Source organism: Neoarius graeffei, chromosome 21, assembly GCF_027579695.1.
Source record: "Neoarius graeffei isolate fNeoGra1 chromosome 21, fNeoGra1.pri, whole genome shotgun sequence".
Taxonomy (NCBI): Eukaryota; Metazoa; Chordata; class Actinopteri; order Siluriformes; family Ariidae; genus Neoarius; species Neoarius graeffei.
This window is the reverse complement of record NC_083589.1, coordinates 29,132,154-29,158,237: the sequence shown is the minus strand read 5'-3', so window position 1 is coordinate 29,158,237 and position 26,084 is coordinate 29,132,154. Positions and strand designations below refer to the sequence as shown.

Here is a 26,084-nt window from a genome sequence, read left to right as displayed (position 1 = left end):
TTCACATTTTTATTTCATTAACAGCAATTTTGTTATGTGTGTACAAAATCTTTTTTTTTTTTTAAACTGTTGGAACAGTTTATGAGGTGCACTGACACTTCATTTGTAAATATACAGAATGGTCAAACTATTGTGTAGTGTCCATGACACAAGTATAACCTTAGCAGGCACCAGGGGCAATTTCTCAGAGACAACAAGGGAAGCCGAGCTTCCCCTAAAATTCTCTCCCCAAACTGCGGTGTCTACGACGTTGAATTCTCATTAAAACAATAACTTGCATAACATAATATATGCCCAAGATTGTATTTATGTTCATAACTATCCTGTAACTTATTTGAGTGATGTCTGACGAACTTGCAGTTCGCTACGAGAATCACCTTTGCTGCGAGGCTGTAACCTTTCTTATTTCAATGGGCTCTATGGACTGGCAGCAGTGTTGCCAGATTGGGCGGTTTTAAGTGCATTTTGGCGGGTTTTGAATATATTTTGGGATGGAAAACGTCAGCAGTATCTGGCAACACTGACTGGCAGCCGGGTATCCGTTGCAGTCTATGAGACGGCTCTGAACAGCCAATTTCAGCTAGTTGTTATTGGTTAAAATCAACAAAATAGTCACTTCCAGGGAAGCCGGGCTTCTCTGGGACTAAACGAGACAGTGGGAGGGACAAGAAGCCGGGCTGATAAAGGATTATTGGAGGTAGTGTTTGAAAGACATGAGGAGGGCGGTACTTCGGCGAGGAACACGGAAGTATGATCAGTCAGTCCCTAGCGGATGTCGAGAAAGTGTAGTCGTGTGCCAAAGTGCTGTCCGAATTTCTTTTCATATAAACGTTTCTTCTCATTGATGTCTCTGTACATTACTCTGTAAATAAATGTAAATATTACTCGTTGTGCTCCGTTAACTTTCATCCATTCTATCAGTTTGATCATTCGTGAATTCACTCATTTATTTAATTTGTAGTTCAATCTGGTTGTAGGCTAGCTTGAGCCTTATTGGGATCTGCAGTGCTAGCTGCTAACAGAAATTGGTGAAGTCTCTGGAAAGCACAACCAGCTGGTATGACAGGGTCACAGACCATTTTCTGGAAAAGGAGCGGAGGGCAGAATTTGTGTATAAATACTGTTCATGTTCATGAATCTGAAGTGTGTATATTGTTCAGTAATGTTAAGAGAATGGTGGGCTCTGTGTTATAGGTTATACCTGGGTATAATATTCAAGGTTCTGTGTGTTGCATAGCCTACCTGGTTATGAATTTCCAGACTGTGTTGCAGAAGATGTTCAAGGATGTGTTGCACAGCTGGGTGTTGTGTTAAAGACTCTGTGTTGCATATCAGGGTATGATGTTCAAGGCTCTTCGTTGAATAGCCAGTGATTTTTGGATGTTTGATATTTTTGATTAAGGATATGAGGCACTAGCCTGGCAAGCCAGACTATAACATGAAATGTACAAGCAAAAATACTTTCTGCCACTAGGTAGGGTTGTCTAATTCACTGTGCTAATGGGGCACACCTTTCTATGCTTTGATATCTGGCCTACAGGTTTTACGATGAATGCGTAAAATGGGCTTCCCCTGTTTTAAAAACCAGCAGCCACCACTGGCAGGCACAGATCTGTGTGATGTAAAACTGCTATGTGAAATACCATGTAGCACATTGAGATCACGTGTTATCTTCCTGATAATTATTATTATTTTATCCACATTCACTGGATATGAGCAATCGTGTGCTCTGATTGGCTATTCTACTACTAGGATATCAGCTCATATACCGTGAGTAGAGAAAAACAAAATGACGGAGCATGTTACTGAACCAACCGAGGATGAAATAAAGACTCTACTTGAAAACAAAACCCCAAAAAAGCAACAAAATATGAAACAAAATTGTTTGATAGTAAGAACATATGTTTTTTTTTCAAGAATTATTATTATAGCATTTTTTCACAAATTGCTCCTGCCATTTCACCAGTTTGTTTGCATTCTAAGCAGAAATGATTTTATCGGATGTCTTGTATAAAGTTTTTATTTATCAAATTTGCAAAAAATAAAAATGCTTTCGTTCTCAAAATCCAGTGAATGTGGATAAAATAAAACAGTTATTCCACTCAATGTCATTGTACATGGCTTATAGACAACTAGGTGCCATGCATCTCATCGGCTATCAGCTCATGTACGGCTCGATTTCGTGGAATAACTGTTAACTAGTTTTCTTGTTTGTGCTAGCAACTGAAATGTTTAAATAAAATTTGCATCTCAAAAATATCATTTCTCATCTATTTTCGGCCTCCATGAATATTATGTACAGACAGATACTATTAACCTTCAATTAAAATAACAAATATTACATGTTTTAAAATGCATTTCTGTTTTAAAATCAAGATAAAAAGAAATTATATTTGTTCCTGGGCTCACCTTTCATTATCAAGATGGCATATTTGATAGTGTCCATGACGCATACTAACATCTGTTATATGATTGATCATAAAATTTGAATCAGTTAAGAGCAAAATTACCTTAACAAAATGTCAAACTTATGTAGAAAGTGATGCCGTGTCCAAATTAGAGGTTGAAAAGTAATATAAAAAAATAGAATTTTGTCTAAAGTGAAAGTCCATAATCACCCTGATTGTGACTGAGCTGTGTTATGTTGTTTCAGTACCTTTCAATGATGAACCTTATCAATGTAGCACTCAAATGTCTGCATTAAAAGGTATGCATTGGCCGGGAATCAAACCCAGGTCAACCGCTTGGAAGGCAGCACCGCATCCAAGAGGATGAAGAGGAAAGATACCATGTATCACAGTGTTATTTATTGCAATATTGGTTCATATGTCACAAAACAACTTTATGAAAAGTCTCAGCATGAACGCATACGGTGTTCAGAAGAATCTCACCACCCCGGGCATTTTGGACAGATGGCAAAGAACATAATGTTTCAAGGAATTCCTTACATTTCCATCAATGTCCTTGATTCTATAAAGATAGTGTTTCTCATTTCTGGAGATCTAATGCAGCATTGATTAATTTTGCTACACATTTTTTTGTGTGTTTTCCTCCTTCTAATACAGCTGAATAAACTCACTAGCTGATTAACATGCCATTCAAGGGGTAAAATGAATTAGTAGATTTAACACAGTAAAATGTACAGCACAGGACTGGGAGTCCAGGAAAACTCAGGCTACATCCACACGACAACGACAACGAGATTTTTAAAAAAAAATATTGCGTCCACATGGGCAACGGATCAGTAAAATATCAGGTACATATGGCAACGCAACGCTTGCTGAAAACGATGCAATACACATGCCACACCTCTAGGTGCGCTGTAAGACGGTCCCATCGGAGACACCAGAATAATAGAAGAAGTAAGGACGCATGCGCATAAACTATTATGCGCGAGACTTCATATTAGCCACAGTCAGAAAAATCTGTTTGTAAAATTACGTTATAATGACCAAATACAATGAAAAGTATTTTTCCAGTCTCACCTGTGAAAGGAAATCCCATGTGATCTCGTTTGGACGGCAAACCTGTTGGTACAGTTAAACGCAGCACATGAAATATGGTGGCAAGGATGACGTATGATTCTACGCGGAAGGCGGCGTCTTTAATGGTCCAGAATAAATTGAATGCTACACGTTGATGGATTAATTTGTTCTTCTACGCCCTTTTTGAGGAATGTATTGTAGGACTTAAACCAACATCTGAAGAGGTGAGATCGCTCCTTTTTTTTTTCCCCTATTTTTGCTGGCGGGATTGACTCTGCCCTAAGGGCTATTCTCTCTCTCTCTCTCTCTCTCTCTCTCTCACTTTGCATCATTACACAATAAATATTCACAGTGAAAATATTTTGTAAGCGCGTTTCATGAACCAAGTTATAGGATTTGTTGACAACTCGCATCGAGTTCGTTACACTTCTACCCGGCATGAAGCACATGTGGTTGTGATGTCATCGTAAACAAATCCGTTTTACTCATCCAGACGACTTCACAATGGTGCTGTTGCCAGATTTTTCCACTCTGGAACCCGTTCTCAAAAGATTTCGTTTTGGGGCACCCAAAATGCCGGTGCCGTGTGGACGCCAGGCCGAAACGATAAACAATTTTATCAGATTCACCTGAATCCGTTGCCGTGTGGACAGGGCCTCAGTCATCAGTTTGTTTGGGTGGCTTGGCTGTAATGGGCACATTTGATTCACTTTCTCCTCTTTGTTTATTTCCAAAGTACTTTCCACTAGCTTTTAAGTACAAGGTTCCTCCTCTGCAGAGATCTCATAGGACAATGGGGCATTTCACTAATGAGAATTGAGGCACATTGCTATTACAAGCTGATAAACCGGTTGTGTGCATCACTCTACAACACATCTGGTTTGGTGTTGAAGACATAAACACAAAAAGTGCATTTTACATTCTTCCTTTTGAAAAGTGTCATTAGCATGTAATGAGGTCAAAAGAAATGCAAAGGTTAAACACTAAAAAATGTGTGGAGTCCAGCAAATTGTTCAATATGTGAGAATATACACTTACTAGCCACTTTCCACAACATCAGAAATGAAAGCTGACATTCTGATATATTGTCTCATGTCCATCTTTTGATATCAAACCCAAGTGAATTAAGTATATCAAGGAAAAAAGGCCAAAATAATTGGCCTTGCTGTTCCAATACTTTAGGAGTCGTCTGTATACGGTACAAGTGTTCCTATCAAAGTGGCCAGTGGGTGTATATGTAAGAGGTACTATTGTAACAAAATAAACCTGAAGTTAGTTAACATCATGCTTGAGGCCAATAGAATTTACACTGAAGAATTCTTTCTAAATCATGGATCAGTTATATAGTCAAGTCAAGTTTATATGTATAGCGCTTTTAACAATAGGCATTGTCGCAAAGCAGCTTTACAAAAAATTAAAGATTTTAAACATGAGCTAATTTTATCCCTAATTTATCCCCAATGATCAAGCCTGTGGTGACAGTGGCAAGGAAAAACTCCCTCAGATGACATGAGGAAGAAACCTTGAGAGGAACCAGACTCAAAAGGGAACCCATCCTCATTTGGGTGATAACAGATAGCGTGATTATAAATAACTCACTTCTATAACTGTGTCCTATATAGTCACAAAGTATAACTGTGTAACCAGGAAAATCATTACAGTTTTAACATGAAGTCTGTTTTATTGAAGATCTCAACTGTTCATTGATGGAGACTTGAGTGCAAAACTGTTCATGACAACTGCAGTCCTAAAGTTAGCAAGTTAACTGTAGTCCTCAGCCATAAAAGCATTACTGTAAGGTAGGGCTGTGCGATATATCGAATATACTCGATATATCTCGAAAATTCTGTGTGCGATACATAAAATTATTATATCGTAACTATCGAGCATTTTATGGTCATCTTCCGACTTGTGTTTGTTTAAAACCTTTCCCGGTGGTTTTCTCCCTGTCCCTCAGGCAGTAACGTGAGAGGCTGCCTAAGGGTAAAGAAAACAATAACGTCACGCACTCGCCAGCCAATCCCGGGTGACATCTTGGTGCTGAAAGGAACTTCCGGGAAGATTTTCTAGTTTCGGTTGTATTGCCAGATTGGGCGGTTTTAAGTGCATTTTGGCGAGTTTTGAACATATTTTGGGCTGGAAAACGTTAGCAGTATCTGGCAACACTGCCGGCGGGAAGATTTCCTGGTTCCGGTTTACAGCACTGACTCAGTTCGTGCAATCGCTGGTGTTGCATAGGCTACCGTGTAAGCTCTGTCAATTTCAGCGACAAATTACTTCCTAAAAGAACTAGTAAGGGGTCAGTCAACTGGCATTTTTTGAATATCGCGAGGAGGACGTGGAACAGCAAATGCCAGTTTGTAAAGTGTGCAAAAAAAAAAACAACCTGTCATCACGAAAGGCAGCAGCACTACAAATATGTTCCATCACCTGAAACTCACCCGGTACAGTATGAAGAGTCTCTTAAACTCCCAACTACTTGCCCACGAGCTAAAACCCCCCACGAGCTAAACAAATGACCCTAGCAGCCTCGTTCTCCAAAGCCACCCCATATGAGTAAACGAGTCAGAGATGGCGAGCTATAACGGATGCAATCACTAACGTCATTGCCGAAGACATGATCCCAATTAGTATAGTGGAAAAACCAGGCTTCCAAAAATTACTAAACACACTCGATCCCAAACATGAGTTGCCTGGTCGCAGACATTTTACAGAGAAGGCAATACCGGAATTATACACATCTGAGAGGCAGAGCCAGAAAACATTCAGTTCAAAAGTGTGCAAAGAGAAAAATGATGTTTTGCAGATCTCTCTCTTCTCTCCCTCAATCTCTCTCTCTATTGTGAATGTTCCAGTGGTTCTCAGTAGTCAGGTTAATAGCTTGGAGATCTATTTTTTAAAATAATTTAATGAAAGAGCACTTTTCTTATTTAGGCTAAATGTCTCTCTCAGTGTTGAGCTGCACTTTATTGGTTTGAGCTCTGAGCAGCTCTGTATTGTGTTGCCCCTTTGTTGCAATTTTCAAGATTGTTTTTGCAGTTTGTGCCACATCTTTGTTGAATAAAAATAGTCTTATTTCAACTCCATTGTGATTAATCACTAACATGAAAAATTAAAATGTGTTGTTGAAAACCACCTGTAAAGTTAACCAAGAATGTTATTTAATCTGCAGGGATTGTAGTGAAAACAGTAAAGAGTAAAAGTTAGATTTCATGGGGTCCTTTAGAGGAGATTTAAATATATCGAGATATATATCGTATATCGTGAAATGGAGAAAATGTATCGGGATATTCATTTTTTCCCATATCGCACAGCCCTACTGTAAGGGGCCAGAGCATCTTCCAAATGCGGCTTTCGACTGTCCATATGGGGCCACTCTCCATGATGAGACTCCAGCCAGAAGTAGGGCATCAGGATGGGTCAGGCAGATCTGAGGAGCAGAAGAGGTCAGCACCACTGGTGTCTCAGGATTGACATGCAACTTGACAGAGAGAGAGATAGACAGAGGAAATAGAGAGAGAGAAAGCACAGGTTGTTCGGTATACCCAATGTCACCTAATGAGTAAGAACAGTATACATTTTGCGCTGAGTGCAAGCAGGGACTCTGACAAGACTAACTATGACAGCATAACTAAAGGGGAGAGCCAGAAGGTAACATAGACATGAGGGCGCCCCAGGACATAAACCAGCCAGCCACTACACCTTCAACAAACCCGAGTGAATGTGTGACAGTGGGAGGTTGACAGCATCCATACATCTCAGTGTACCAACACACTCTATGCCTGAGGACCATCCAGATCTACTCCTTTACCTAATGAAAAACTATTTTAACATAGTTCCTTATATTATATTTATGCATGCAAGTTTACAAAATATTAGCCACTAGGTTCATTCATTTGAATTTTTTGAAGTTTTCATTTGAAGTTATTGAAGTGGTACAAACACTCAATAACATCGAACAGCAAAGAATAGGGTTTTTTTTTTTTAGTGTAAGGCATGTCATTGTACATGAATACTTGCAAAGTACTTAGTAAGTGCCTGCACAGGTGCTCAGGAAATCAGGTGACAAATTGAACCACGTTACTTGACGCCAAGCTCAAATAGCCTCCACACCTGATATAGACCACATCGGTGTTTAGTTGACGCAAACTTCAAACCACTATTTTTGATTGGACAAGGGATTAGTTCCATTTGAAAACAGTGTTCAGACTGCACTAATCATGTTAAAGTTCTGTCTGAAAGGACCACTGTGAAAGTGTGAAAATCACCTAAGACTTAGAAGCAAATCTGTGGGGAACAAAGTCATTAAATAAAAGTGTTTCCATTAAATAAGAGAGCTTCTAGATCTTCATTTATAGTTACAAATTAAATGCTATATTGCATACGGATTTGGAGCCGTTAGGTAGACGTGCTATAGACCCATGCTACAGACATGTGCCTGTGGTATCTAATTTTGTTGAACAGCTCAAATATTTAAGGGTCTCTGGGCTTTTTCTGTTTGGTTCCATTATTTGTCAGTGCAGGTTGTGTGATTCAGGACCCTTAAGAATTCTTTCTTCCTGTGTGTGGGTTGGATTCTGTCTTGGTGACATGAACACACTTCATTCTATTCGACTTGTCCATGAACAATGAGATGCTAAAAGCTTTGTTTAGTGTCATTAGCTTCCAGTCAACAGCAGACAACCCTCTGGCCCAGATACTGTCTATTCTAGACCATTTAACCCATTTAGTCCCATGACAAGCCTTCTTCCTGCAAATAAACAAACAAACAAATCCTTGTAAATTTATTATTTTCTGACTCTAAATAACAGTTAATTAATCTGACAACATTCATTTGTCCATTGAAACACACAATATGTTAATGACATGCTGTATGTAAATAATATCCATATAAAATAACATTCATATTGTTTTATTATGCTTTCTTTCTTTCTTTCTTTCTTTCTTTCTTTCTTTCTTTCTTTCTTTCTTTCTTTCAAAATATTGCAGCTAAACAAGAATCAAGTTTTGATAAAAAAAAAAAAAATCACTCAAAGAAGTGAATTCCTAAAGTACGAGCATGCAAAGTAAAAGCATATAACTTAAAGATCACTGAAATAATATTATTTTCTTTGCTGGTGGCTGTACAAGTGTGTTATTATAAGCACATGAAACTTTCTTTTACATGGCTGAAACGCACCACTCGATTAGCTGAGGCTGATGTGTGTCTTTTTCTGAATGAGAAAAACAAACATTGTTGGCTCATCAAGTGGAGTGATTATTTTTACAGCAGGAGTGCATCTCAAGCAAAGTGCCATATTCTCATATTCTTTCACTTTCTCTCTTTTACTTCTATTTTTTTCTCCTCAACATCTATTGCTTTATTTTATTTATGAAAATTACTGCAAGGTTTAAAATACCACACATACAGTTGGGTATGATGCTCATATTTATAATTATTCTATCCACATTCACTGAATATGAGCAATCGTGCACTCTGATTGGCTACTCTACTACTAGGATATCAGCTCATATACCGTGAGTAGTGAAAAACAAAATGGCGGAGAGTGTTGCTGAACCAACCAAGGATGAAATAAAAAAAATTAAAAATAAAAAACCTGCAACAAAATATAGAATTAAAGTATTTGATGGTAAGAACATTTTTCTATTTTTCAAGAATTATTATTATAGCATTTTTTCACAAATTGCTACTGTCATTTTGCTGGTTTGTTTACATTCTAAACGGAAATTATTTTGTCAGATGTTTTGTATAAAGTTTTTATTTATCGAATTTGCAAAAAATGGAAACAAAAAATGCTCTGTTTCTCAAAATCCAGTGAATGTGGATAGAATAAAATAATTATTCCACTCAATGTCATCGTACTGTATATGGCTTATAGCTATCAGCTCATGTACGGCTCGATCTTGTGGAATAACTGTTAATTCTGCTAGTCTGTCCAATTGCTTTTGAGTCTGTTAAAAATGGAAGTACTATGTAAAAAAGGCTGTAATTCCTAACCAGTTAATGCAATAGTTTTGTTAAACTCCTTGAAAGCTGTTAAACTCCTTGAAAGCTGAAAGTCTATACTTCAGACACATCTTGATGACTTGATATCAAATTCATTGTGGTGGTGTACAGGGGCAAAATAATGAAAATTACATCACTGTCCAAATACTTATGGACCTGACTGTAGTTAAATGAAGTACATATTTAGTTTACTAAATACTTTTCCTTGCCTTCCATGTGAAAATATTAGCTGGACATCAGTATCAGTGGATTCAGTTATCACATCACAGGTCAGATATTTTAAAGATAATATTATGTTCTAGATAATTCAGTTACCATGGAGACAAGATACATTTGCTGCCTCCTTCTTTATGTTCAGACCAACTCTTTAAATTCTGTTTTAAAATTGTACTGAAGTTATTAAGCAGTACTGAGGACCATTGGGGACTTATTTTCTTGGGAAAATTAGGAAAATGTAAGTGCTAGACAATTATGTTAATAGGAATCTTGGTTTTCACTTAACCTGTTAAACATAATTGACTACAATATTGGTGTGCAATAATAAATAGCAAACTCCTCAGTCAATTGTAGCTCCAGGCTTTCTGGTTCAACCCTGAGCTCAGCTTACTGTCTCTGTTGCATTTGAATTTTGCATGTTCTTCCCATTGGTATCCTACTGGTTTTTGGGTTTCCTTATTGACTCTAAAATTCCTCTAGGCGTGAATTGTTCTTGCCCTGACCAGGATAAATTGGTTATTCAAGAAAAAAAATGCATGAATGCCTGGTTTTAATACTGGAAGCAGATGCAAATGCTGATGAGTGTTTAAGTGCACACAGGATACCAAGAAACAGAAAAGAAGCGCTACATACACATGGCAATAGCATGACCACAGTGAGGGCAAAGTGATATGCAACAACAACAAAATCTGGACATGGAGATACACAGAATCTAGAACTTAAATAGTGATGCTAATTAGGTGAACAGTTGTAGGTGATCAGTGAGGTGTGTTAGTTGGTCATGTGACATGCTGGGGCTGATGGGTAGTGTAGTTCTGCACTGTATTTGGCACTACCATGACAATGAATATTTAACAGTTATTCCACGAAATCGAGTCGTATATGAGCCGATAGTCGATGAGGCATGTAGCGCCAAAATGACTATAAGCCATGTATGATGAGATTGAGTGGAATAACTGTTTTATTCTATAAACCGTAGGTGCTAAAGAAGGCAACTGGACTTGCTTGAAATTCTTGAAGATGTTTCACCTCTCATCCGAAAGGCTTCTTCAGTTCTGTCTCATTAGTAGGGAGTTCCAGGTATTTATCCTCTAGTGGACCAAAAGCAACCCTAAGGAGATTCGTTGAGGTCACATGGGTCATTGACCCTCTCAGTCGTCCTGTAGGTGTTAGGTTTACTGGAGGCTGGGTGTGAACGGTGTTAGCAGCCTACACAGCAAATTCCTCAGTGTTGAATTAACACTTTCAGAGTTAATTTGTGTCCAATTGGACCTATATAAACACAGTAGGGTGTTAAATCAACACTCTGGGTGTTAATTCAACACTGGGGATTTTGCTGTGTAGAGGGTCGTTAGGGTGATCTGGATGTGGATGTATATTCAGTTTTCTGGGATGTGTGCCAAGGACTACATTGTATGTAGCTGATAAGTGGTGTCTCAGGTGGTGTTTACATTAGACCGTATCCGTATTGTTTTTGTCGCGGATGCACTGTCCGTTCACATTAAAACGCCGGGAAACGACTCCACAGGTGGAACAACTTGAATCCGCCAGGGCCCACGTATTCAATCCATTATGTATCTGATCCGGTGCTGTGTAAACATTGAAGAACGAGGATACGCTGTGCTGAGCTCTAGCTGACGTCGTCATTGGACAACGTCACTGTGACATCCACCTTCCTGATTCGCTGGCGTTGGTCATGCCACATTGGTCATGTGACGCGACTGCTGAAAAACGGCGTGAACTTCACTTCCTGCTATTTGTCCCAAATAACTGCTCATGCGCTTCACTCGCGCGCTCTGTGAGCTGCGCAGGGCCGGAGTGCGCACCCTCCAGAGGGCACTCGCTGTTCAGGGCGGAGTGATTTGGAGCGCAGGATGCCTGCGGAGCCAAGCGTATCCGTGTATTGGCGTTGTTGTGTGCACGCGAATCGTGTATTGGCATTGCTGTGTGCACGCGAATCGTTTTAAAAACGTTAATCTGATGATCCGCTGATACGGTCTAATGTAAACACCACCTCAGACCACATCCTCACCAAGACTCAACTGACTTCAATGACTCACATGATTGCAGAGAGAGCCAACGACCTACAGATCACCCTAACAACCCTCTAGGCTGCGAGCACCATTCACACCTGGCCTCCAGTAAACCTAACATCTACAGGACGACTGAGAGGGTCAATGACCCATGTGACCTCAATGAATCTCCTTAGGGTTGCTTTTGGTCCACTAGAGGATAAATACCTGGAACTCCCCACTAGTCAGATAGAACTGAAGAAGCCTTTTGGATGAGAGGTGAAACGTCTTCAAGGATTTCAAACAAGTCCAGTTGCCTTCTTTAGCACCTACGGTTTATGATGACCTGGATGACTGAGAACCTTCACAGACATGTACCCACATTCAATGGATTTTGAGCCCATGTTTACATTAGACCATATCAGCGGATCATCAGATTAACGTTTTTAAAACGATTAGTGTGCACACAGCAACACCAATACACGATTTGCGTGCACACAGCAATACCAATACACGGATACGCTCGGCTCCGCAGGCATCCTGCGCTCCAAATCACTCCGCCCTGAACAGCGAGTGCCCTCTGGAGGGTGCGCACTCCGGCCCTGCGCAGCTCACAGAGCACGCGAGTGAAGTGAACAAGCTGTGATTCGGGACTGAGCTGCTGTGTGTGTGATCCCAGCGCATATCACTTACCACTTGCAAGTGGAAGGATGGCAAGCCTAAAGACAATCATAACTACACAGTGGGCAGTATTTGCATCAGTATTTGCAGTATTTTCATACTTTTATACTCTTTAATGAAAGGTGATACAAGGCGGAAGTCCACGCCGTTTTTCAGCAGTCGCGTCACATGACCAGCGCCAGCGAATCAGGAAGGTGGATGTCACAGTGACGTTGTCCAATGAGACGCCAGCTAGAGCTCAGCACAGCGTATCCGTGTATTCTGAATGTTTACACAGCACCGGAGCTGACACGATCTGGATTGAATACGTGGATGCTGGCGGATTCCCGTTTCCCGGCATTTCCAGGCGGTTTAATGTAAACGGACAGTGCATCCGCGAAGAAAACGAGACAGATACGGTCTAATGTAAACGTAGCCTGAGATACAGAGCATTTTTATTTTTTTGAAAATTCAATAAATAAAAACTTTATACAAAACGTCCAACAAAATAATTTCTGCTTAGAATGTAAACAAACGGGCAAAATGACAGTAGCAATTTGTGAAAAATGCTATAATAATTTTTGAAAAATAAAAAAGATACATTCCATCAAATACTTTTATTCCATATTTTGTTGCTTTTTTCGTATTTTGGAGGGGGTTTGTTTTTGAGTAGAGTTTTTATTTTGTCCTCGGTTGGTTCAGCAACATGTTCCGCCATTTTGTTTTTCGCTACTCATGATATATGAACTGATATCCCAGTAATAGAGTAGCCAATCAGAGTGTGCGATTGCTCATATCCAATGAATGTGGATAGAGTAATTATGTTTATATTTAACACTTGTATGAGAAAATGACACGTTGTATCAGTATGAAGCAAACTAAGTGTGATTATTATTTTAGCATTATCACACCAGCACTATGAAGAATGCATCCAATGTTGTAATGCTTAAGATCCAAGAAGGGTAGCTATTTCAAATGGTTGTATGTCTGTATGAATCTTTTTTCCTGTCAGAATACCAGTTTGAAATCAACTTTACGTTACTGAGTAGTGAGGGATACTTGCATTATAATCATGAAGAATGTTGTCAACAGATGCTCCTCAGGAACGTCACCAACACTATTCACATTGCCCATAGAAACACCTTAACAAGTAAAGATATCTTGAATAAAGGAAATATAATTTACTAAATCTCAATATGCGATTGTTATAACAAATAGAAGACTATTAAGCCTATTTCTAGATACATTTGCTGATTTCTAGCATGAAATTGCATTATTCTATTGGCAGATGATTTGCTTCTTTTGAAAAATTAACTCTTAAAATGAGCTAAATTATCTGCCAAAAGAATAAGACAATTTCAAGCTCAAAAAAAGTAAAATACATACAGTGGCATGCAAAAGTTTGGGCACCCTTACTGAAAATGTCTGTTACTGTGAATAGTTAAGTGAGCAGAAGATGAACTGATCACCAAAAGGCATAAAGGTAAAGACGACGCATTTCTTTTCAGCGTTTTCTGCAAGATTTGTGTATTATTTTTGTTTTGTACAATTGGAGAGTGAAAAAAGAAAAGGAACACCATGCGAAAGTTTGGGCACCCCAATACATTTGAGTTCTCAGGTAACTTTTACCAAGGTTCCAGACCTTAATTAGCTTTTTGAGCTGTAGCTTGTTCAAATTCTTCGTTTGGAAAGGTCAGATGATGCAGATTTCAAAGCTGTATAAATTCTCTGACTCCTCAAACTTGTCCCTAAAATCAACAGCCATGGGCTCTTCTAAGCAACTCCCTCGCATTCTGAATAATAAAATAATTGATGCTCTCAAAGCAGGAGAAAGCTACAAGAACATAGCAAAGTGTTTTCAGGTAGCTGTTTCCTCAGATCATAATGTTATTAAGAAATGGCAGTTGACAGAAACAGTGGAGATCAAGGTGAGGTCTGGAAGATGAAGAAAACTTTCTGAAAGAACTGCTTGTTGGATTGCTAGAAAGGCAAATAAAAACCCCTGTTTGACTGCAAAAGACCTTCAGAAAGATTTAGTAGACCCTGGAGTGGTGGTGCACTGTTCTACTATGCAGCAACGCCTGAACAAATATGACCTTCATGGAAGAGTCATCAGAAGAAAACCTTTCCTGCGTTCTAGCCACAAAATTCAGCGTCTGAAGTTTGCAAACGAACATCTAAATAAGCCTGATGCATTTTGGAAACAAGTCCTGTGGACTGATGAAATCAAAATAGAACTTTTTGGCCACAATGTGCAAAGGTATGTTTGGAGAAAAAAGGGTGCCAAATTCCAGGAAAAGAATACCTCTCCAACTCTGAAGCATGGCTGTGGATCGATCATGTTTTGGGGTTGTGTTGCAGCCAGTGGCCCAGGGCACATTTCATTGGTCGAGGGAAGCATGGATTCGAATAAATACCAGCAAATTCTGGAAGCAAACATCACACCATCTGTAAAAAAAAGTTGAAGTTAAAAAGAGGATGGGTCCTACAATAAGACGATGATCCAAAACACACCTCAAAATCTACAATGGAATACCTCAAGAGGCCCAAGCTGAAAGTTTTGCCATGGCCCTCACACAGGGGCGTCACTAGACCCAAGACCATACTGGGGCACAAAAGGGGCACAGGAAATGTATGCGAAGCGCGCGAGCTAAAAATTTTGCACTATATTTATATTTATATTTATATTTTTTATATAATATATATTACATTTTATGTAATATATATTATATTTTATGTAATATATATTTATATATTGATATTTATATTTAGAAACGGCCTGCTTAAAACTAGTCACTAGAGCTGTAAAACTCAAAATGATTACGAGGACACTGAATCCAGGTCAATCATTTAATAATAACAGTATGAATATTTGCAACATTTGTGATAATAGCAATGTAATACTTATACTGTTGGTAATATTGTAAAAGAACATATTAACATACAATACAACACCGCCGAGTTTTTAAACTCAACCAAGAGTACTTAATGGCCAACAGTATTCACACTTGATACCTTTTAAATCACCAAACATATCTTTGTAAGCACACGCATTTTCAGCATTGAACATCTCTAAACACAATCCAAAAGCCTCTAAAAGCACCACTGTGTGTGTGTGTGTGTGTGTGTGTTACAAAAATGACAGTGGAATTACTGTCTACTAACCTGTAAACAGTTGAAAAACACGGAGAGATGGTTTCCCCTGCTCTGAATTTCATTGCATCTGAGGGCTGCTGGAGTCTGCGGTCCCCATAGCAACCAAGATGTTACTCATGTCACGCGCACACTTTTTTCACATTGCTTAGTGTGCGCGAGGCCAGCCAAAACTACCAATGTAAAAGCATTGTAGATGGTCTTCTTCGCGCATCGGTTAGCCTACCCCACGTTATGAATTAATTAAATTGCAGCTATTCCCAAGTTTAAAATTCAGAGCGTTTCGTCACTGGATTTTTTTTACTGGGGCACTACAGATCTATACTGGGGCACGTGCCCCAGTAAAATACCCCTGGCGACGCCGATGCCCTCACAGTCCCCTGACCTAAACATCATTGAAAATCTGTGGACAGATCTCAAAAGAGTAGTGCATGCAAGACAGCCCAAAAAACTTGTAGAACTGGAAGCCTTTTGCAAGGATGAATGTGTGAAAATCCCCCAGGTAAGAACTGAAAGATCATTAGCTGGCTACAAAAAGTGTTTACAAGTTGTGATACTTGCCAAAGGGGGTGTTACTAGGTACTAACCATGCAGGGTGCCCAAACCTTTGCTTTTTCTTTTTTGTCATTTTGAAAATGTAAATGATGAAAATTAAAAAAAAATTGTTTTTGCTTAAAATATAAAGGGAATGAGTCATCTTTAACTTTATGCCTTTTGGAGATCATTTCATCTTCAACTTGCTTAACTGTTCACAGTAACAGCAATTTTGACCAGGGGTGCCCAAACTTTTGTATACCACTGTATATAGAAATAGGTTTAGTAGTCTTATATTTGATTAAAAGCAACCCAATGAAGAGAAATATCAGAGAAATTAAGGTTTTTTTGTTTGTTTGTTTGTTTGTTTGTTTGTTTGTTTGTTTGGTTGGTTGGTTGGTTTTTTTGGAGTGCAGTGATCTGAAATTTCTCACATTTATATCTGTGCATGAAACCCTGCCCAAAATTCAGTGATCTTAACTTAGCAGTAATTTAACTACATTACACATTAGGTTACAGCTTTCCTGAACATCTCATCACTTCTCATTTGTGTGCTTATTTTTGCTTTTTTTAAATTTTTTATGACAGATCCGGCTGTATGCCCGACCTGATGCCATTCAGAGCGGATCAGGAGATTATGCCCTGCAGATCACCAAAAGGCTTCTCAACTTCTACCAGAATTATTTCAAAGTAAAATACTCCCTGCCCAAACTAGGTAAGCCTGACTCTGTATGAGGGAGATGACTTGTTTCTTTGCTATTTGACAGCAGTATTATGTAGAGTTTTATATGTTGGTGTGTGATCTGTGTGTGCTTGTGTGGTGTCCATGTGGATCAGGTTTACTCAGAGCCATATCTGTGTTTAAGTGTCTGAGTGGTTTTGTGTGTAAGTAGCCAACGTCCTACGATGTTTCATACAGGTGGATATCTGTGTGTTTGATGTGATCATTTAAATTCAGCCATCATATTCAAGTCTTTGGTGCCTTCTCCACACAACTCTTTCTACAATACCCTGTCCTCCCACTGCCAGCCCACTGACTTCTTGTTTAACCTCACAGAACTAATCAGACTAAGTTTCTCACATCAGTTGTTAAATGCTTCATTCGCTTTTCCCCCTCCCAGAGATAAGAAAAAGGCTGGTGGTTTTCATGCTTCTAAATAACACCCTGGTATGGCTGGAGTGTGAGCTACTAGAACTAACAAAGACAGCACAAAAAGAATGATCTACAGCTTTCCTGTCTGAAATAAATAATTTGTACTGATCAATGACAAACTGTTACTATTAGAGCTGGGACTTCAGCTCAGCCAAAACTTAGCCATATACAGCAAAAAAGCAACAGAGCAAAGGGTTTTGCAAGGGATTAGCCGCAGGGTGCCGGGTAGTTCTGTTGTGTGTAGCTGTCAATGTTGATTTTAAAAGCAACTACACAGGGAAATGAATACTTAAGTCTGAGTGAAAAATACTATAGTGAGCTGCGTGGAAGAAGAGTCTGGAGACAGAAAATTTAGTTTCTTCATCGTTAGCCTGTGCTACTTGTTCTCGGTAGCACTGGCTTGACTGCTTTATTAGTATTCGCTAACACTACTGATCAATGCTACACCAGCTGGAAGGTTACTTCACTGCTGCACTGACGGCACTGACTCGTGGTTAAGCTAGCATTGGCTTTTAAGGAGGCCTAGGGCGATAATTTTTTGGGTTCCTTCCACTATAAATCAAAATCTGATTGGTTAATTCATCTGTCACTTCCTACATAAACATGCGCTGTCATGGCCTTCTGTCCCTACAATGACGTCCTAACCAATGAGTGAGCCAGCTTGAAACTCTTCTCAGCTGAGAGAAAACAGACAAAAAAATCTCATTGGATAACTCTACTTTAATGTTTTCAGGACAGTAACCCTTTCATTTCTGAAGCAAATTTGATAGAAAATGAGGCTGAATTAGAATTAGACGAGAATAATTATCATTATGAAAAAATGAAAGAAATTAAATATAACATTTGAAATGCCTAGAAGGTCCTGACAGCTCCTCTCGGATACTGATATGACTTTTAGTTGATTAGGATGATGACATTTCTCTCGCTCAAAGAACAGAGGAGCAGAGACACTGTCAGAGGTAACCCTATTTACACAGATATTCCGCAATATTGCCATAGAGACGACTATTTAATATTTCCTCTCTAGTTGTTTCCACTGAACCAAATAAAGCCACACCAGTGTGTGTTTTGACACAGAACCCCAACGTTCTGCAACCAGAGGCGTGACGTATAACACAACGAAGCATCTGCATCTAGGGTGATATAGGATTACAATAATGGTGGGTGAACTGAGTGTTGAGATGATTTTGTTAGCCATGCATATTTATACCATTCTACAAATGCAAGCAAAGTTGCATTACATTATATTACAGGCATTTAGTAGACCCTCTTATCCAGAGCGACATACAACATACCCAGAGCAGCCTGGGGAGCAGTTGGGGGTTATGTGCCTCGCTCAAGGGCACTTCAGCTATTCCTGCTGGCCAAGGGAATCAAACTGGTGACCTTTTGGTCCCAAAGCTGCTTCCCTAAACATTAGGCCATGGGTCCTCCCCCCCCAAAAAAAAAAAGTTGTGCAGTGATCAGACGGTGGTGTAATGGTTAGCACTCTCGCCTCACAGCAAGAAGCTTCTGGATTTGAGCCCAGTGGCCGACGAAGGCCTTTCTGTGTGGAGTTTGCATGTTCTCCCCGTGTCTGCATGGGTTTTCTCCGGTTTCCCCCACAGTCCAAAGACATGCATGTTAGGTTAACATGGGGCAGCCATGGCCTGAGGCACCTAACCCCCAACTGCTCCCCGGGCACTGTAGCATAGCTGCCCACTGCTCTGGGCATGTGTGTGTTCTCATTGCTCACTTGTGCGTGCATGTGTGTGTTCAATGCTTCAGATGGGTTAAATGTAGAGGAAACATTTCGCTGTGCTTAAGTCTGTGCTTGAGTGTACATGTGATAAATTAAGGCTTCGTGAAATATGTTGGAGGGGAAAGTAAAGTGAAGTAAGAAGACAGAGATGTTTGAATTGCACTGGTCTCAGAAAGAAGAATGTAAAAAACAAATGCCAATGTCAAACACTCCACACCCCTGTTTCGCAATGTCAGCTGTCCCTTTTGCATTAAAGTCAATACCATCTCTGTTACCATCAATCGATCCGACTCAGAAGCATAAAAACACAAACCCGCTTTTGCATTCGGATGTTTTACACAGAAGGTGTAAGATTCCCGCCTTAAACAGACTTTGTAAAAGGGTCTAGTGTTCATGTTTTGCTGTAAGGATTGCTGTAGAAAAGGATTAAAGTATTTTTACAGCAGTAATCACTGACTTAAGTGGTCACATAATGACATCTAGTGTGATTGCTTCCTGTGTGACAGTATTGATTTGCAGGATGCTCCTCAGGTGTGACCATGTCCTTAGCAAACACTTTGCCTTTAGTCCACGTCTCTAACAGTGCTATTTCATTAAGGTTATGCTATTGATTTATTGCCTAAAGACTTGTCTTGTTCAGGCTTGTCAAACAGGACAAAGCCTATTAATTATATGAGGGAGTTTCTCTCTCTCTCTCTCTCTCTCTCTCTCTCTTTCTCTCTCTCTCTCCCTTTTTGAGTTGTCCGCTGGTAATTTTAGGTCAACGTTTTCACAAAACTCAAGTACTTGTATGACAGCTAAACATATACAGATAACATGCTGCCAAACTTTATTATTTTCATCATGCAGAGATTACATTTTATCACTGTGGGTAAATATTTTGCTACTTCTTCAACTGAGTACACAACAACTTAACATTCCCCAATACCACCATTCACCATCAACAGCTACAAACACATATCAAAGACCATCACTGATGAACTAACACTACAATTCACAATCAAACATCAACATATTGTCATCTGACTCCATTAAAATGAAATAATATAAACAAAAGAAGAAGATGACTTTGTCACATGTTCACTCAAGCACAGCAAAATCCCTCCTCTGCATTAACCCATCTGAAGCAGTGAACACACACACATACATACTGTACATACCCAGAGCAGTGGGCAGCTATGCTACAGCACGCAGGGAGCAGTTAGGGGTTAGATGCTTTGCTCACAGGCATTTCAGCCATGCTACAGAGGGAGGGGAAAATGCTGTTCAATCACTCAACTCCCCTCACGTTTTTCTTGCTGGTCCTAGGAATCGAACCAGCAACCCTTTGGGCCCAAGGCTGCTTCTCTAAACTTCAGTCCATGGCTGCCTTAAATAACAAGCCAGATGAACCAATGTGAATAAGAGTAAACATTGTAAAGCTGGCGGCACGGTGGTGTAGTGGTTAGTGCTGTCGCCTCACAGCAAGAAGGTCCTGGGTTCGAGCCCCGGGGCCGGCGAGGGCCTTTCTGTGTGGAGTTTGCATGTTCTCCCCGTGTCCGTGTGGGTTTCCTCCGGGTGCTCCGGTTTCCCCCACAGTCCAAAGACATGCAGGTTAGGCTAACTGGTGACTCTAAATTGAGCGTAGGTGTGAATGTGAGTGTGAATGGTTGTCTGTGTCTATGTGTCAGCCCTGTGATGACCTGGCGACTTGTCCAGGGTGTACCCCGCCTTTCGCCCGTAGTCAGCTGGGATAGGCTCCAGCTTGCCTGCGACCCTGTAGAAGGATAAAGCGGCTAGAGATAATGAGATGAGATTGTAAAGCTTTCCTACAATTACACATAGGTAGGCAGGAGCATGTGAGCAAAATATTTGACTTTTAACCCATAAGAACCCACGGTGACACAGGTGTCACACACTCTTTAAATGTTCTAATAAGTTGCTTATCCAGCTTGACTTTAACTCATGAAGTCCCTAAGTGGCATATACTGAACATCCTGGTGTAGTCATGTGACAATGTGTGAATTTGTGTTGCCATGGCATCATTTCCAAAATGGTGGTGTACCTAGTTGGCACATGTGGCTGAACAAGCTAATTTTAAAAAGCTTGGTTTTTGTTACTAAAGGTGAGTTTTGGCTCATTCAAGAATTCTTAAGCTTTAATAAAATGTTTAATATTACATTTAAGCAGTTTTGGTTACCTTTCTTGAACAAATTGATATAAAGCCAGTTACGACAATATCGTTGTGACATACATGTAACATCTGGCTTATAACTTTAACAATTTCACTTGTCACAGTAAGAAAAAATGGTAATGAACAACTCAGTTAATTTAGCTAACAACTCTTTCATGGGGGGATAGACCTCCTTGATGCATATGTTGCAAGATACAAGTACCACATGAGGTTGCGAAGGCAGTATCACTACCTGTTCTGGCAAACCTTGTTAATCATGGTTGGTCTACCGCTGTGACTGTAAGCTACTTGATATCCAAAAGCCACTGAATCAAAGAAGATTCCAGGCAGAGGTTGCCAATAGCCTGATTATTTTGCATGATCAAAGGGGTCGCTCTTCACCCAACGCCACATCTCCATCACCACCCAAAAGAGTTCGTGTTGGACTTCCAGAGGATGTTCGCAGTGACCAGTTTGCCCACTGGTCTGTGAAATGTGATATGCATGGCCGTTGCAAATTGTGCAAAGTCAGTGCAACCACCACCCTCTGTAAGAAATGCGATGTGCATCTTTTCTTCACTGAGGAAAGAAACTTTCAAATGTTACCGTTCAGCATAGGCTAAACTGGCAAAAATGCTTAAGAAATGTCAGAACTGACAACAATGGTTCAAAAATGGTGCTGATAACACACAAATTTTATTTCCTGCCAGCTTTTTTTTTTTACAGTATTTTTGTACTATGTAAATGTTTTATGAAGGTTAGTACATAGGTCTATTGCTCATAGGTCAGAACATTACAAGTTTACCACAGTTTACAAGATACAAGTTTACTGCAGGCAACATGGTGGTTTAGTGGTTAGCACTGTTGCTTCACAGCAAGAAGGTTCTGGGTTCGAGCCCAGTGGCTGATGGGGGCCTTTCTGTGTGGAGTTTGCATGTTCTCCCTGTGTCTGCGTGGGTTTCCTCCGGGTGCTCTGGTTTCCCCCAGAGTCCAAAGACATGCAGGTTAGGCTAATTGGTGACTCCAAATTGACCGTAGATGTGAATGGTTGTTTGTCTGTATGTGTCAGCCCTGCGATGATCTGGCGATTTGTCCAGGGTGTACCCCACCTCTTGCCCATAGTCAGCTGGGATAGGCTCCAGCTTGCCCATGACCCTGCACAGGATAAGCGGTTACAGATAATGGAAGGAAGTTTACTGCAGTTTCCTAGTTTACAATATTAGTCTGTTGCTTTTTTCTACAGCTAAAGGAGCTTGAGAAGACTCCAATACGAAGCTGTTCTGTTTATTTTTTCTTTATTAATTTTTATTTTATTGTTACTTGCACTTTTTGTTAGAAAACAAATCTGAAAATAATTTGTTTAACAAGCAAAATTATAATTTTGATATGTTGTGAAAATGCATGTCTGTGTTGCTGAAACTGTCAAATTGATTTATTTGCAAATGAGGAATAAAATTAATTAATTAATTAATTTATTTATTTAATTTACCATCAAGTCCCAATGTAACATATACAGTACCAGTCAAAGGTTTGGAAACACCTTCAAATTCGATGTTTTTATTTTTTTAAATTTTTTTCCTACATTGTAGAACAATACTGAACTCATCAAAACTATGAAATAACATATGGAACATATGGAATTATATGGTAAACAAAAAAGTGTTAAAAAAAAAAGTTTCATCTTTTAGATTCTTCAAAGTCGTCACTATTTACCTTGATAACAGCTTTGCACACTACTGGCATTATCTGAACCAGCTTCATGAGGTAGTCACCTGGAATCAGTGGTGGCTGGTAGTCTTTCAAACAGGGGAGGCTGGTCGGTTACGATATTTCCAGATTTTAAAAGAAAAAACATCAATTTTGCCCATACTCTTGCCTCTGATCTGGCTGATTGTTGGCAGCATCACAAGCTGTGAAATAACAGGTTCTTTTGGCTCATTAGCCTACTGTCCAATATACATGATGGTGGTGTTGGGGGGGGGGTATATTTTAACATTTTATATTTTAAAATTGTGGCATGTTGTTTAAAAATTGATCATTATTGAAAGCAGCTCTTTGTCAGGAACCTCAGCAGTAGAGCTGGGTGCCACACATTTCATTCAATGACACTTTCCCTATATTTTACTTATTTTGACTGAGAAATGTTTTATTGACAATTTTGATAACCCTTCACTTTTAATCCAGGTCTGTAGTGTGAAATGTTCTCGGCTGTGTTTTTGTTTAAAAATGTTTTCCAAATTGTAGCTGTGTTTAATTCATGTCCAGAAAAATATATATTCCAATATAATATACTCAGCGTAAACATTTTAAATAGATTCTATATTTTTGGTCCATCCATGACATATCACTAAAGTAGCCTATTTACTGTTGTTGATGTGGGTCACTTGCTGTTAGCCAATTCACTTTCTCGTACCAGGAGAGCTGGAAGGAACGAGTATTATTCCCTACCTTTTTCACCAAGTCAGTTTGAGGCGTTGGTCTACCCTGCTCTTTAATTTTAATTTTTTCTTCGAAAGGAAGACTGGCAAATGGCTTCGCCAAAATTAAATCAGCAATGCTTGGCCTCCGTGCGCAGCTTTCTTGCTAGCTGACTAGCCCCCTCAAGTTCAAAGTTCAGTCACTCAAATAAACAACATTTCTGGAACTAAGATAGCAAACTTGACAACACTATATTTACACTTTATTTACACTGAAAATATATACAAACTAAAAAAGCTGGTAGAAACCGTATGTAATGAATGAAATCGAAATGTAAGCTGATCTCTTACAATACACCACAGCACTTGCGAATCCGCATGGGACTGAACTGAGATTCACCGCTGCCTGTCTATAGTTGAAACGAGCTGTCAATCAAAGAAAATATCCGGCCGCTTTCACCAATCGCCAGTCTCCTCGCGGAAACTGCCATGTCCCTCCCATGTGAGGCTCGGAGTCCGTAGGTGGGCATTTTCGCAGTATTTGTCCAATAACCGTCTTGCATTTTGAGATTGAAAAGCGCATAGCTCCCAAATGCCATTGAAGTTCACTGAGGCTGGGAGTCCGTGGGCGGGTGTTTTCGCAGTATTTGTCCAATAACCATCTTGCATTTTGAGATTGAAAAGCGTATAGCTCCCAAACGCCATTGAAGTGCACTGAGGCTGCGCTGCATTGCGCTGTCACGAGGGGGAAAAACTCATGCAAACATTAAAGTTATAAGGGCATTTTTAGAGGAGGCTGAGCCTCCCTGGTTGTCTTAGAGCAATCGCCCGTGCCTGGAATGCTTCTCAGTTAACAGGTGTGTCTTGTCAAAAATGGAATTTATTGCCTTCTTAATGCATTTGACACCATCAACCAGTAAAGAGTAAATAATAAAAATACAGTAAATAGCCCTATTCGACAACTGTAGTAATCCATATTATGTCAAGAACCACTCAACTAAGTAAAGAAAAAAAAACAGTCAATTATTACTTTGTAAAGGTTCACTAGATGTGGGTGGAGCACAGAGGATGGCAGGACAGAGACTGAGTTCGCAAAAACTCTTATTTTCACTTTTCAGTGGAATAGCTTTCTCTCTCAGCCATGCACGCACGCACACACATTCTGGTTATCTGGTTGTGGAAAGAGACCCTCTGCTCTCGCTCTCCCTCCTTAAATAGGGCGTGGTCACTGGGAAGACACACACAAACACAGGTTAATTGCTCTCAGGTGTAGTGATTCTGCCACTTACCTTCCCTGACTCCGCCCTCCTGTCACAGACCGGCGCTTGACCACGCCCCCGCTGCCACATACCCCCACCGCCCGACTCAGGCCAGGCAGCCGTCCGGCCTGCAGCCGACTCCCCCCCCCCCCCCCCCCCCCCCCCCTTGACGGGAGAGGAAGTCCGCCATGACCATCTGCGCCCCCAGCCTGTGGACCACCTTGAAATTAAAGGGTTGGAGTGCCAGATACCAATGGGTGAGCCGCGCGTTGGCATCTTTCATGCGGTGGAGCCACTGGAGGGGCGCGTGGTCCGAACAGAGGGTGAAAGGGCGCCCCAGCAGGTAATAACGGAGGGCGAGGACCGCCCACTTGATCGCCAGACACTCCTTTTCAATGGTGCTGTAGCGCCCCTCACGCACTGACAGCTTCCTACTGATGTAGAGGATGGGGCGGTCCTCCCCCTCCACCTCCTGGGACAAAACTGCCCCCAGCCCTCTGTCCGACACATCGGTCTGTAACACAAAGGGGAGAGAAAAGTCAGGGAAGTGTAAAAGTGGCCCCCCACACAGTGCAGCCTTTACCTCTGAAAAAGCCCGCTGGCATTGCTCCGTCCACTGGACCGGATCTGGTGCCCCCTTTTTAGTGAGATCAGTCAGCTGGCTGGTGACGTCTGAATAATTAGGTATAAACCTACGGTAATAGCCAGCCAGCCCCAGGAACTGTCTCACCCCCTTTTTGGTCTTGGGCCTCGGGCAGGCCGCAATCGCTGCCGTCTTATTAATTTGGGGATGCACCTGCCCATTGCCCAAGTGGAAGCCCAGATACCGTACTTCCACCCGCCCAATCGCACACTTCTTTGGGTTGGCTGTGAGCCCCGCTCGCCTCAGCGACCTAAGGACGGCCCTCAGATGTTCCAGGTGCCTCGGCCAGTCATTACTATAGATGATTATATCATCTAGATACGCGGCCACATAAGTGGCGTGGGGGCGGAGGACTATATCCATCAGCTGCTGAAACGTCGCGGGTGCCCCAAACAGCCCAAACGGAAGTGTGACGAATTGGTGTAAACCAAACGGTGTGGAAAAGGCCATTTTTTCTCGGGATAGCGGAGTCAAGGGGATCTGCCAATATCCCTTTGTCAAATCCAGTGTCGAATAAAAGCAAGCCATGCCAAGTCGATCGAGCAACTCATCAATACGAGGCATTGGGTACGCGTCAAATTTAGACACCGCGTTGACTTTTCTATAGTCCACATAGAACTGGACCGACCCGTCGGCCTTGGGTACCAAGACC

General features: G+C 40.6%; 1 protein-coding gene across 2 annotated transcripts in view; it reads left to right on the top strand.

The window, feature by feature from the left end:
• The window catches only part of LOC132869647 (thyrotropin-releasing hormone-degrading ectoenzyme-like), a 520,051-nt gene that overhangs the window by 65,769 nt on the left and 428,198 nt on the right, over nt 1–26,084 (top strand). For both annotated transcript variants that reach the window (XM_060902939.1, XM_060902940.1), the window contains one exon: nt 16,656–16,782. In XM_060902939.1, coding sequence (XP_060758922.1) covers nt 16,656–16,782 — 127 coding nt within the window. The remainder of the gene's footprint in view (nt 1–16,655; nt 16,783–26,084) is intronic.